Consider the following 15,172-nt stretch of genomic DNA (forward strand, 5'->3'; position numbering starts at 1 on the left):
ACAATAGTCGCCAGACACCCTAAATGTGCCAGGGAACAATGGCGGTGCCCAATGGAGTTTAGTCGGTATTACCTAGTCAAGGTGTCACCATGAGAGCCCGACACTCCAGTACACCCCGTGTGGTAGCTTGGCATCTACTAATTGCACGTGTACTAGGTTAGTGCGTAAATTGCATTCTCTATTGGAAAAAAGGCACACTAAATACAGGGACACCGCACTGAGGGTTAGCGAAGCCCTTATCCACAGCCGCATCTTCTACGGAATTAAGATAACCGGAAAAAAACATCGTAGGTATCAACAACATCGTAGCCCCGCTCTTTCCCGGATCCATCCGGAGCGCATCCAAACTCCTGCACAGCACACCAGCAGAAAGCGCTTGCGTAGAGGCTGGCGTACTCCCGTTCCGTTGGAGAATAGTCCTCGTCATCTTCCGGCGGGCACTAGGCGTACTTGAGAAGACATACGGAAACGACGAATCAGTAACACTTCAAACAGCCCTGGAAATACACTTGGAATTCACTGGTACCGCCCTACCCCCACTCGCCCGGCCGCACCGGGTTCGGCCTCGCCCCTGGAATGCACAACCAATCCTGATTGACACATCCCTATCCAGATCCCTCTGGGCCGGAGGAGCACCAGAAATCGCACATACAACATACAACCAGCTGGTAGCACGACGGTAATCCACCCACACACGCACCGACGGCTCGAAGAAAGTCGGCGAGGTGGGGGTCGGTATTAGCAACGGCCCAACCAGCTCCTCCTTCCCAATGCTCAGTGTTCTCGGCCGAAGCAGCAGCCATTGCCCTGGCCCTTGCCTGAAAGCCCGAGGATTCAGGATCTCCCCTTGTCCATCCGAGATGCACTTTCCAACGACCCGGCCAGGGAGGAGATGCTTTGCTTCGTGAAGGACGCCGGCCTCTACGATACGATCTGATATAGACACAGCCTGCGAATACCAAGCGCGACTATTCCGGAATCTGCCATCTACTAAAAGGCGAACACGAAATTATTGCGACACATTCAACAGGGCATAACTTTTTTACCATTGGGTAAAAATCAACCAAATTTTGCACACTTTCGCATTGATGTGTATTGTTTACATGCTGTCAAACACGAAGTCGTGTTTTTCGATTCAACAAAAATGGAGGTGAACCAACGCGAGTCGAGAGAACAAATTCTTTCCAAACACCTGGAATTTCCTGACCTGTCACACCGGCAGTTGCGAAAAATGTTGAACATTCACCATTCAACCGTCTCCAGAGTGTTGAAGCGGTTCCAGGAGCGGTTAACTTTGGACCACGGCAAAGGAGCTGGAAGAAAACCGGGACCGGAGAACAAAAAGACGGAGGGAAAGGTGAAGCGGATGATTAAAGCAAATCCCAACGTCTCAAGCCGTGATTTGGCTAAAAAGATCGGCATGTTGCAGAGCTACGTCCAGAATGCAAAGAAGAGAGCTGGACTACATACATACAAGGTGCAGAACTTCTCAAACCGCGATGAGCGGCAACAATCGACGGCTAAAACTCGGGCATGGAAGCTCTACGAGAAGATGCTGACAAAATATGGCTTCTGTGTGATGGACGACGAAAGGTATATAAAAGCCGATTTTAAGCAAATTCCGGGGTTGGAGTTTTTCACCGGCAAGAGCAAGTTCTATGTGGACAACAAATTTAAGAAGGAGAAAAGTTCGAAGTTCGCCTCCAAATATCTCATTTGGCAGGCCGTCTGCTTTTGCGGACTGAGGAGTGAGCCTTTCGTGACAAAGGGCACAGTAAATGGCGAGATCTACAAATCTGAGTGCCTCGAGAAGCGCCTTTTGCCGTTCTTGTAGCTGCACGACGAAGCTCCGCTATTTTGGCCAGGTTTGGCATCATGCCACTATTCTAAAAGTGTCCTGGAATGGTATGAGGACAATTCTGTCCAGTTTGTTCCAAAGGACATGAGTTCGCCAAACTGTCCGGAGCTGCGCCCGGTGGAGCAGTACTGGGCAATGATGAAGCGGGAACTTCGGAAGAGCAAGAAGACAGTCAAAGACGAGAAAGACATGTTAAGAAAATGGAAAAAAACTGAGAAACTGGTACCGGATGACACTGTGAAGACTTTGATGGAGGGCGTCAAGCGAAAATGCGTTCAATTTTACACTCAAGGCTCCATCGATTAACTTTTCTTTTGATTTTTGAAGTAAATATATGTGTAAAACTACCCAAAAAAAAATTGGTTTGATTTTAAACATTATAAGAAAATTGGCATAACATGTTCGGTGTCGCAATAATTTCGTGTTCGCCCTTTACTGCGAGCCCCTAGCCACACTCTCATGGGTGATGAGAGGGTTCATCGCGGCTCACCGGTACACCTACAATGGTGCAACTCCCAGCACACCTAACCGCCAACATGGGTAAACATCAGGCCAACTACCCTCAACCCTGGGCCACTTGCCACACCCGAAATGGGTGATGGAAGGGTTCACCACAGCCCCCCACAAAACACAGATAGAAACAGCCAATGAAATTTTAGTATTTAGTTTTTAAGTTCTGTGTACCTATTATGTATGTATTTATTATCATACGGGTGAATGACCGTAAGGTTAAAACCCCAAATAAAACAATCAATCAATCAACCTAGCGTCAACTGATTCCACGAATATACAGTTCAAGATTTGTGGCTGGAGGTCGACCTTGAATTCTGAAATAAGTGACAGTCTAACACAAACGAACTACGGTCAAATCTTTCGTAAATCGGATTTCCAACCAGCGGGAATAAATATAGCGTTAAATTCTTCGGTTTGTTGTATGATGGACACGAGTAACTATCCCAGAACAATCCTCCATCTGTCGCCTTCAAATATCTATCGTCAACTGATTTCACAAAATCTCTGGAAAAATACTCCGTCCGTCGCTTTCAAACAGCTGTCTTCGAATGTATTACAGACAAATTTGCAGTGGACTTGAACATATTGATGGCCCATAGTGAAATCTTGATCTGCTTTATAAAATAAATGAAGATAAGTGAAGATAAGTCATAAAAGAAGTTAGGCTAAGTGTCCTAACTCCTAGTACACACTAAATTATCGTTCGAAAGTAAAAACGAAAGTCAAAGTAAACACCAAAGGCTAGCAAAACTGGAACTCCACCAAGTGCGCCAGCAGACCACGCTACGGCCCTGGGTCTCGTTCGATCGGCTACAATTTCAAAGACTAGTCCTTTCGTTAGCTGCTCCAGTAGCGATCCCGAAAATCCCCATAGTGATCTTTCCAGGGGAACCTTTGACCGCCCTGCTTCTTTCTACATGGAAATTAACTGTAGCGGAGGGCTTCAACTGATCCTCCATTGTGAAAAAAATGTGTACGACGATATAACACCGTTTTTTGAATAAAATTAAAATTTCATCGAATTTAATATCAGCGTTAGACAAGAATGCAGATTTTCGTTTTCATTAAATTTATTTCATATTAGGTAGTAGCAAAATCGGTTCAAAATCCTTTGAATACTTGACAGGTCTTCATTTTACCCACAGATTTCCTACTCCAGATTTTTCCGAAATTTTGAATAGGGTCCTCATATTAAATGGTAAGTTCATAGTGACGACAAACGAATTGAATAAAATACAACTAAAACCGATAACTATAACCGATACCGGCTCCGTAATTAGGCCTACCACCCCGGTTCGGTCCACCCAACCCGTAAGCATATACGGAGTGTTGTTTGTTCTGCCACAGGTTCAATCTTCCGTTGTCGATCGCTCTTCGGTTCCGAAGCGCAGGTGCTCGGTCGAATCCAACCGAGGCCCCATTTCCGTTAGCATTGTTCACCTTTTTGAACGATTTTTGCGCATTGATGTTCAATTGGTTGGAATCTGTCTTTAACAGATTCGCGTTGACATCGGGTTGAGTCTGTGACCCAACCTCCGCTATTTCACTTCTTCTGATATTGTTGTCCCCTTTGTAGTCCGGACTGAGGGAACCTGAAGGCTGTGAAGCGTATACCTTTACTTGTAGGTAAAAATTAAAGAAAATAGAATATGAGACTCACCTGCCCAAAGCACCCGGTCGCAGCCATCAAGATAACAAGTGCTAAAAATAGTTTTCCAACCATATTTGCAGTGATTCGATTGCAGATCAACTCCAGAATTGCGAATAGGACAAAGGCTTTGATGGTTCTACGAGGCTCGTGCGGTCTTTTATATGTAAGAGCTCCTTGTCGGTTGCACTTGTTTATCAATGTATATATGTACTTAATGAAAAATCCCCCTCGGCTGATAAGTCATGTCTATTATAAAGTCAAACAGGTTTGTTTAGATAAATATCTTCAACAACGTATTGAACTTATCAAAAAATCCGAACGTAGCTGAACCTACCGAAAAAGAAAAAATGGATCACAAGATATGTTTGATTGCGACACCAGGGGCGGCGAAACACTTCACGCCCGAGTGGGTAGAAAGCATAGGCTGAGGGGTCCATTAGTAAGGATTTTTTTCTCTTTTCGCAATACACAAGTTTACATTCCATTCACATTAAATCACGTTCGTTTATGCAAATGGAATTGTGGTACATCGATGTTTTCAAATTTGTGTAGTGCAAGATACATGCGTTGCACACCAAATTTTTTTTGAAATGGCTCAAAATTTCGAGTGGGTAATTACTTAATTTTTGGGAAATATCACGAATGACCTTCAATACTTCTACAGTCTTTGTACATATTGGCCAAATGTGAAAAAAACATATTCTCTCTCCAATACATTCCTACATACCTAGTAAACTAAAGTAATAATAAGCCAGCCAGTGCACTATATATAGCCAATATATTTGAATTAATATTGCAAAAAGTCCTATTTCAGCATTCATAATGCCATCAAGCTCTGCATTAGTTTACACCCGAACACCCAAATGGTGTTGATAGTATTTTTAATGCTAAATTCTTTTACTTGAATTCGGCACGCAATCACTAGCTAAGACCGTGGTTTGTCCTAGCTAAGAGCCATGATTGCACTTTGCCGGGCAGGCTCTGTTGAAGGACCGATTAGTCCCAACGAGGCCAGAGGGTTAAATAAAATTCTCTTAAAATCGAAAGATAGGTTACCACTGAATCGGCTACTTTGCTCCATACAAATCGGCTGGAAAAGATGGAATCTCAAACATGTCTTGAAAAAGGTTATGCTTACCAATCTTGCTACAGGGTATATCCCGAAAGCATGGCGAGAAATAACTGTTAGATTTATTCTCAAATGTGGGCGCTCAAGCTATAAACATGCCAGGAGTTTTCGGCCCATCAGCTCAAGCTTTTTTTTCTCTTAAAGCTTTGTAACGGATAATCGATAATCACATCAATTTCACAATGTTGTTTACAGCATTGAAAAGGGCTTCTCACTCAAGCTATATAGTTTGGGTGTACTCCGAGATCTTGAGTGTGCATTTGACAATATATCCTTCCTGTCTATTCTGGAAACGACGTGCGGTCATGGAGTATCTGCACGTATTTTAGGCTGGATAAACGCAATGCTTAGTAACCGCATTCAGTGCTTATCACTGAGACAGGCAAAGATGATGAAGCGGTGTCGATAAGTTAAATTACACTAGTTTACAAGAAAAATGAAGCTGCGAGAAAAGGTATTTTATAGACTGTTATAGACACGAAAACAATATTCATTTTTTTTGTTCAAAGAAGCGATTTTATGATTTTCTCAAAGAGCTTGCTTTTGTGTACATTTTTTAGTTTATAGTCAATATTTCGCGTAAAAATCATCCAATTAACTTGGTCAATATTCAGGTTGAAAGGTGCTGAGATGCCCTTTCCAAAAACATATAATATGTGCCGATCATATGTAAAAATTTTAGTGTTGCCAGCAACCCAAGTTAAAAAAAGTGAATTTTTAACCATTTTTAAAAGTTACTCATTTTTAACTGATTTTTTACAGCAATACAATTTTTTTTTTCGGGCTTTTTAGAATCTAAGATGACAGATAATATGTTAACGTTAATTTTAAGTCTAATATCATCAACATCGGATGGACAATGTTATTACTATGGCGCATTGAGCAAAATTAAAATTTTGAAATTTTAGCAGACCCTGCCTTACTGCGACTGTTCAGCGGGTGCAGCACTGGTATCCTAAGCCAGTCGTCAAACATTCGAGCCCCTACATGGAAGGAGTCCCAGTGAGATCGTAGCACTAGGCACGTGATGTTCTGTAAACTAAGAATCGGTTGCGAAGTCTGTTGAAGCAGAAGGCGAAAATTCCTCTAAGGGATTGTACTGCCAAAGCTTTGTAATAGCAAGACGCCAACTTCTCGTGCCTGCATCCAGCAATAGTCACCAATCATGCCTTTGTCTCAGAAGCTCTCATATCGTTTTTCAATTACTGCAATGTCCTGATGGAATATTTCACCAAACGCGATACGCATACCGACTTAGGAGTCCAAGGCTCATTTACGAATTTAGCTTCGAATCCGACCTAATGTTTATAAACAGTAAGAACTTTTTCGGTCAAGTACTTAGTTGTACAATGAAAAAAAAAACGAAATAATTCAAATGCCGCAGTTAACAAGCGCTATACAGGGTAGCAAAGTGTAAACTGTGTGTGTTTTTTGTAAAAAGTAAATTCCATTAGGATCCAGCAGTTAATAAAATATGATATCAGGGCTTTTGGTACGGGAAAATGGTAGGTGATCACTGCTGGATGCAAGTTCGAGAAGATTTTTCCCAATATTACTATCAAGTGTAGAAGATTATTTCAATCGCAAGTATGATTGTTCGAAAAATGCAAAGTTACAATTTTCACTCAGTGTTTCATACCATCTGCATTTTGCATCCGATGTAAATGTAAATATGTAAATAGATTATCTATCATATTTGATTCTTAGAAAAAATAATTCTTTCCTTGATTTTTTATAAAAAATTAATTAGAAATATGCATTTTTTTTTTAAAAAAAAAGGTCGAAAATTAGATTGTTTTTACTTTGGTCGATCTTGGTGCCTCCATCAGACGCCATTTGGCTACCAAGATATTGGAAGCTTTCAACATTCTCCACTGCTTGCTCAGCTTCCGTAAAGCTGGAAGGGTTGACCGTGTTTATATCCAACGATTTGGTCTTGTTGATTTTGAGACCTACCGATAAGGAGCGATCGGCAAGATCATCACGCTTCACGGTGTCTCTGGTAGAACAATATTTAAACAAAAAAATCAATATCGCTGAAGTACTCACAAATCGAATGTTTAGATACTCCTCTTTCATCTGAGACTAAATTTGAAATGTTCTATAGTGGGTCGAACAATATTTTTTTTTAACATTTTGATGATTATTTTTTAAGATTGCGTTTTAATGAATAGCTCTCAGAAGATATCTCACTTTTAGGGGGATGAATCTTTAGACATACAGTATCAGAAGGAGGAGCTTGTTCCTCCGAAAATACCAATGACCGATATTCAGCCAATTTCACATTAATTAACATTTTAAATTTGAATAATATTTTTACTCGGTGTTGCGATCAGTCCGGATTATATGGCGTTGACTGTTACAGAATGCCACTTTATTAACAATGCCCCCGCTAATGATGTGTCATCAACGTCAAGTATATAGACTATCATCACACATCATGTGCAGATTTGATTGGTTTTGTAGCAATAAATACTAGATCTAGTGATTGATTTATCTCGATTGTTGAAGTGAATTCGAAGCAGAAGTAAACGGTATTTGTTCAAAGGAATGCGAATTGTGAGCACATTTACGGGAAAGAAGGTAGTAGTCGAATTTAGACTCACGTCGTGAATATTTCTTCAAGTTATTTCCATAGTATTTAAGGCTAATTTGCTGGAGATGAAAGGTTTTCGGATTGAATTTCTGGACGTATTTGACTTTAGGATCGTAAGTTTGTAGAATTATTAAATAGTTCAGATTAATTAATTAAAATTGTAGTGCGGAAACAGATTGGGTTAAAATAATTGTTGCTTGAGTGTAGGATTCGACGAAAGGAGAAACTTTGAATGTAAGGTGAATTGTTTTGTATATTAACAGATGAATACATTTTAGCTTTGAGTGATCAGTACAGATCCACTACGAAGACGGTTTTTTAATTTCGACGTTCACCCGAAACCCTCGCAACATTCTCAAAGATTCAAAACATCGCGACTTATTGCAATGATGGCGAAATATCCATGCTGTGGTCGTGACGAAGATGCCGACGCTATGGTTCGATGTGAACGGTGTGAAAAATTGTATAATTTTTCCTGTGTTGGAGTAGATGAATCTGTAGCGCAATTGGCATGGTTTTGCACGAAGTGCATAAAAGGGGACCAATCAATTTCGCTAGGAGTGCCAGGAATCGTAACATCCGGAAACAACCGCACCGTACACGCAAGAGTGGCTCTCGCAAGATTGGTGGATACTCCAAAAAAGACACGAAGTCAATACAAGACTCGACAAACATATGATTACGGCCTAAAAGCCAACTGTCAAAATCCACTTTTAATGGAAAATCCGGACAAACCGTTACTAGCTGAGAACAGTTCACAACAGTTTATGAAAGAGAAAACTTTTCTCTTTCGTCTACTACCAACATCTGTGATTGGCATGTAACGGTTTGTCCGGAATTTCCATTCAAAGTGGATTTTGACAGGTTGGCCGTAATCATATGTTTGTCGAGAAGATGGCACGCATGTTAAAGGAAAAAGTGTCAGTAAGGCGGAGAGGCAAGATGAATTGAATAGCGACCCAGCAGTAGGTCGGGTCGGCAAGAAGGTAGAATGTTCAAAAGTCCAGTGAAATCGGTCTGCGTGCGATTCGTATGCGGGTAAACAGAAATCAGATATCAGTTATTCAAAAACTGGAATGTCCGGGGCGAGTGCAACATCGTCAAGGCGTTCTAGAGCCGCAAGAGAGATGAGAGATTTGGAAGAACAGAGTCGTTTGGAGGCACTTGCGGAGGAAAATGAATTAAAAATTCTCGAACTGCAACAGAAGCGGGTCAACAGACTGAAGCTGGAGGCCAAACGGAAACAAGATCTACAGAAAACTCTAGAAGAAGATTCCGACGATGAGACAGATTTTTCGGAAGGTCATGATATTCAAAAGAAGGTAAAAAGTTGGTTGAACAGTACTAAGAATGGACAGTCGAGCAAACTGCTTCCACAGTACACCGGCGCAGTACCAAAAGGCACTCGAGTCCGAGAAAACCTTGAAGTTGAGCGAATGGATCAGGAAAATTTCGAAGATGATCTGCGATGTTCAAACGTCTCTAGATTCGACACGAGCATGAGATCTGGCAGTAAACCTGGCTCTGCACCGATTTGTTTGTCTGATGACTCACATGAAACGGAGGAGCAAATTCGAACTGGTATGGGTCATTCCAGTCGGATTATGGAGGGACCAATAAGGCTACAAATCGCTTCCCGGCAAGTATACCCGAAATTTCTGCCAGAGTTTACCGGAAGACCAGAAGAGTGGCCGATATTTATCAGTGCCTATGATAAGTCAAACGAATCCTGTGGATTTTCGCATGCAGAAAATCTAGTACGAATCCAAGGAGCCTTGAAGGGCAAAGCACTAGATACTGTTTGAAACCGTTTGGTGCTTCCGGAAAATGTTCCAGGTATCATAGAAAAGTTACGACAACGCTTTGGAAACCCGGAGATGCTATCAACGATGTTGGCTAGGAAGATTCAACAACTTGAAGGGCCAAGTTCGGAGTGCCTGGAATCAGTAATAGATTTTGGTAGTGCTGTTGAAGAATTTACCCAGCATCTCAAAGCAGCAAAATTAACCGATCATCTGAAGAACCCCATTTTAATGCAGAATCTTGCACAGAAACTTCCGTCGTGCTATCCAATGTCATGGATTGAGTTTAAACGAAAATTCAAGGTGGTAGATTTTGAGACGTTTAGTAAGTTCATTAAAGACTTGGTCGATAAAGCATTGGAAGCAACTTTCGAATATATCACTTTGGATGATCCGAAACCTCCTCCAGTCAACCCACGTTGAAGAGACCTGACTTGAAGTGCTCTATTTGTGAACATGTTGGACATTTTGGGCTATTTTGCAAACAATTCCAAGAAAAGAGTGTGGAAGAGCGATGACAGATAGTCACAGACTTGAGACTCTGCTCAATGTGTTTGTATAATCACGAGAAGAAACCTTGTCGTACAAAGATACGTTGTGAAGTGCAAGATTGCAATGACCAGCATAACACTCTCCTTCACCAAGCTAAACCTGGAATTCAAGCACAGTGTAACAGCCACCGCCAGCCGGGAAGAAAGTTACTCTTCCGAATGGTACCGGTGACATTGTACAACGGAGAAAGGAAAGTTGACACTTTGGCGTTGATCGACGAAGGATCTTCAGTAACGATTGTGGATAACGAATTGGCGAATTCAATTCGTGCTGAAAGGCCTTTTGAGCTATTGAAAATGTGTTGGACAAATGGAGTAAGCCGAATGGAAGATAGATCAAGAAAACTAGATCTTGAAATTTTTGGCAAGACCAAATGAGCCGGTACAACCTTTTTGGAGCACGCACGGTAAGCAAACTCGAGCTTCCAGCTCATAGGTTATCAAAGATATTATCTGAAGAACATGTTCACTTAAGCGAAATGATGTTCCGAGTTACGAGCTAGGAACACCGAAGATGTTGATTGGAATTGACAATGTTCAACTTATTGCACCAAGAGATTCTCGAATTGGTGAATCTGGTGAGCCCATAGCAGTATTATGTAGGTTGGGATGGACAGTGTATGGACCCCAGCCGAGTATAGTAACAAGTGTTCACTTTGTTGGACATCATCGCTGTGCTTGTGAAGAGTGCAGCCAATCAGATCGCGCATTACAAGATGCTCTAAAGGAGCATTTCCAACTGGAGGCAGTGGGCGTCTCGCCCGTACGGCTGGAATCTAAAGAGGATCGCCGAGCCCGACAAATTCTAGAAAAAACGACGAAAAGAGTAGGAGAAAGATTCGAGACTGGGTTGTTGTGGAAAGAGGGCGATATCCTATTTCCGGAAAGTTTCGACATGGCGCTGAAAAGGCTCAAGAGCCTAGACGTACGTCTCAATCGGAATCCAGGAGTTAGAGAGAAGCTACAGAGGCAGATCCAGGAATATTTAATGAAAGGCTATGCTCACCACATCACCGAGGAAGAATTGGAAAATACTCAGCCTGGGAAAGCGTGGTATTTACCACTGAACTATATCGTCCATCCGAAGAAACCTGAAAAGGTTAGACTGGTGTGGGATGCTGCAGCGTAAGCTAATGGTGTGTCTTTCAATGACATGCTGCTGAAATGCATCTTTATCATCGGTTATCAACAGTTTTTGCGAGCGGCGTATTGCTTTCGGAGGTGACATACGCGAAATGTTCCACCAGATTATGATTCGATCAGAAGACCGTCAGGCACAACGATTTTTATTTCGATCATCACCGGACGGCTAGCCCGAAATATATGTGATGGATGTCGTCATCTTTGGTGCAAGTTGTTCGCCTTGTTTGGCACAATACGTCAAAAATATTAACGCACGTGATCATGAGAATGACTTTCCAGAAGCTGCTGTTGCAGTTTGTCGGAAAACCTACGTTGACTATTTCGACAGTGTTGATACGTATGAACAAGCAATTAAAAGGGCTACGGAGGAGAAGGCGGTTCATGAAGATGGTGGTTTCGAGATCCGCAATTGGGTCAGTCGGAAGAGTTACTGACCCAGTTGCGTATCTCGAAACCACCATCTTCATGAACCACCTTCTCCTCCGTAGCCCTTTTAATTGCTTGTTCATACGTATCAACAGTTTCTACAGCAGCTTGGACAGGCAACTGTGGAAGATAGGAAATGTCTCAGTGGAACTGCTGATACCGAGAGAGAGTTCTAGGATTGAAATGGCGTCCTTCGGACGATGTTTTCCTGTTTGCAGCTGAGATGCGCGAGGATCTCAAGCCTTACATAACAGAAAGAGCCTGCCCACGAAACGGATAGCGCTTAGATTCATCATGAGCATATTTGATCCAAAGCAGTTTCTTGCACCATTGCTAATACATGGACGAATTTTGATGCAAGATCTTTGGAGGAGCGGAATTGGTTGGGATGAGAAATTAGAACTATACCATTATGAGAAATGGTTGCAGTGGACAAAACTATTTCCTCTTATCGAAAAAATTCGCGTACCTCGATGCTATCTTGGAGAGATGAATTCTGGTGCGTACGAAAACGTTCACTTGCATATTTTTACTGATGCTGGTGAGGACGCTTACGGGTGTGTACCGTATTTCAGATTATCAAAAGGTAGTGTAGTCCAGTGCGCTCTAATCGAAGCAAAGGCAAAAGTAGCACCATTGCAATATTTGTCGATCTCTAGAAAAGAGTTGGAGGCAGCAGTGTTAGGAGCACGTTTATCACGAACGATTTGTGAGAATCACTCATTTCCGATCCGGAGAAAATACCTGTGGATAGACTCTATTGCTGTACTTTCGTGGATTAAATCCGAGCGTCAAAGATATAAGCCCTTTGTTGCGCATCGTGTTGGCGAGATCCTTAGTGTTACAAACCCGGACGACTGGCGCTGGGTGCCAACAAAAAGTAATGTGGCGGATGACCTTACGAAGTGGGGGAAAGCAACAGAATTGAGTCCAAACAGCCTCTGGTTCCGAGCATCAGAGTTTCTGTATAATTCCGAGAATGATTGGCCAAAACTGACGCTGCAATTAATAGAGATGAAGGAAGAGCTTCGAGCTAGTGTACTTCTGCATGTTATTTTGCCTGATGGATTGTCGGACAGGATTCAACATATATCTCGTTGGACAGTATTAATTCGAACTTTGGCGACCGTTTATCGGTGTGTGTCTAATTGCAAGCGTCGTCTACAGAAACTACCAATTGAAGATTTACCGATCAAGATACGGTCAGTACATAAATCTGGTGTGCATTTGAAACAAGAGGAGTTCTTAGCTGCAGAGAATTGTCCTTGGCGTGTGGCTCAAGGAGAAGTGTTTCCAGATGAAGTGAAGGTGTTACTAAAGAATAGGGACTTACCGGTTGGAGCAAAAATGGAGATAGACAAGAGCAGTTCGATATATAACAAATCACCTTTCTTGGATGAGTTTGGAGTGATACGCATGGAAGGCCGGACAAAGACGACGCGAGATATCCAATCATTTTTCCGAAATCTCACCCTATCACTAAAAAGTTGGAGGCGTTCTTGATGGCGGTCTATAGATCTTCTACGCTTCCACCTTCTGGAATATCTGCAACATGGTTCTCCAGCTCCTCGACGAAGGACCTTCTTACCACAGCATCTTCCAGACGACGTGTGTTAAACCGATGCCCGATCTTCTCCTCCTGCCGATGAATCCTTGCAATACGATTTATGGTCGATTTGATTCTCCGTGAAGCCATCATGGGGAGCCCATGTTACTTTGTGTACTGGCCGATGGGGGAAGAGCGATCCCCCGATTACCATGTCATTGTTCGCAAAAAAAAACTCTGCAAGCAGCTCTCCGTTTTCGCTCATTTCTCCGAGGCCATGACGTCCCATGACGTGCTCATAGTCCGAGTTATCGGAGTCCACCTTCGCGTTGAAGCCGCCCATGTAGATCTTGATATCACCTTTCGGAATTTTATCCACGACAGCATTCAGTTGACTGTAAAAGTTCCTCCTCCTTTTCTTGCATTTCGGCAGCATCAGTTGGCGCGTAACATAATCCAGGTAAGGTTTCGAACCCGTGTTCTGAATCTGGCAACGATTATTCTCTCATTAATAGGCTACCACTTCATTAGCGCAGTGCAGGCGTGCGCGCTGAGCAGGAAGCCAACTCCACGGTGACGAGGAGCGTGTTCACTAGAGTGGCTCGCGGTTGTATGGGAAAACTTCAAAATGATTTAAACTAGCGGGCACAGCACTTTTTGAGTTCCTTTTGTGGTCCCAAATGCCTGTGTAAAATTTGGTAGCGATTGGTTGCTTCCCGAGTTTGCGCAATGCGTTCAAAGTTTTCAAGGGATTTTATATGTGGAAATCAATTATTTTGCATTTACGTTAATAAAGATCGTTATTTCACTCAATATGAAAAACCAATGGTTCAAACATTGGTTAACAAGTTTGTCGAAGACCGTAACTAGCTACGAGTTTTCAAAAAATAGTCATAACGATTTTAAAACTTATGGTAAAATCCAAATGCAGAAATTGATTATTTTTTACAACACTGCCGGTGCACCACCGACATCGACATTAAAAACTTAAATAAATGAGAATATAATCATCGAAGAGACTTGGTACCTTTGAATGAAATGTTCACAATGAATTGCTGAATATCATAGACGTAGTCAGAAAATGAAAAGAAGATGGGAGGCATGTGTACTCCCCAGTCCCTGTTTAGATTGTTTTGTATACGACGAAGAATCATTACGTCCTTGTAAATGTCAACGACTGAACTTTCTTAATATTTTGATAGACCCAAATATGAATCATACTACAATATTTGTTGTGGGAAATAACATTTACAATATTTAGAATTTACACCTACAAATTTGTGTTGTTTTTGCTTGGGGCAAAAACTAACTCAGGTATAGAAATCGCGTTGGGTTCTAACCTGAAGTATATTTCTTGAGCGTTTTTTCAAAACGTCATATCTGCAATGAGTTACTCTCTGTTTATACTTTCTCTTTCGATTTTTACGGCGTCACTATAACACTTTTCACTTATTTTACAGTACAGATCGAAAGACGGTGGTTTTAGCTAGCATATTATGCAAAGAGCTGAGGGATAAATGTTAAAGTGACCGAATTATTAACAGAAGAGAAAGTAAACAAAGAGAGTAACTCATTGCAGATATGACGTTTTGAAAAAACGCTCAAGATTTCTGGTTCGCCAACATCACCTCTGTTTTGCGTGAACCTAACTCAATTTCATAAAAAAAAAAGTAACTATCCTGATTTCGTTCCTAGATTCTCAAACGAAAACGTCAATAGAAACAATTCCGAGACTTCAAGGAATCTAAGGAAATGCATTTTTTTTCATATTCTGACTAAGAAATGGGGTTTTAAAATATGTAAAACTTATGAACCGTTGTACCATTTTAAATGAGATAACAGTAGAGCCCTTAAATAGTAGCATTCAAACACGTAAGATTAATTTTTAATTCGGCGGTTTAAACCTGCATTGAAGGTGTGCTCCTGTTGTACCGACAGTGTTGGAAGAAATAAATAA

The 15,172-nt window shown here is 41.7% G+C and overlaps 1 protein-coding gene across 1 annotated transcript; it reads right to left on the reverse strand.

Moving 5' to 3' along the window:
- Positions 1 to 3,423: 3,423 nt before the first annotated feature.
- On the reverse strand, positions 3,424 to 4,182 carry LOC131684717 (uncharacterized). Its single transcript, XM_058967826.1, has 2 exons — positions 4,032 to 4,182; positions 3,424 to 3,970 (listed from the first exon to the last, which is right to left on the reverse strand). The coding sequence occupies exons 1-2, from the start codon at positions 4,092 to 4,094 to the stop codon at positions 3,611 to 3,613; spliced, it is 423 nt and encodes a 140-aa protein (XP_058823809.1). The 5' UTR covers positions 4,095 to 4,182; the 3' UTR covers positions 3,424 to 3,610.
- Between the last annotated feature and the right edge of the window lie 10,990 nt (positions 4,183 to 15,172).

Source organism: Topomyia yanbarensis, chromosome 2 (assembly GCF_030247195.1).
Source record: "Topomyia yanbarensis strain Yona2022 chromosome 2, ASM3024719v1, whole genome shotgun sequence".
NCBI lineage: Eukaryota > Metazoa > Arthropoda > Insecta > Diptera > Culicidae > Topomyia > Topomyia yanbarensis.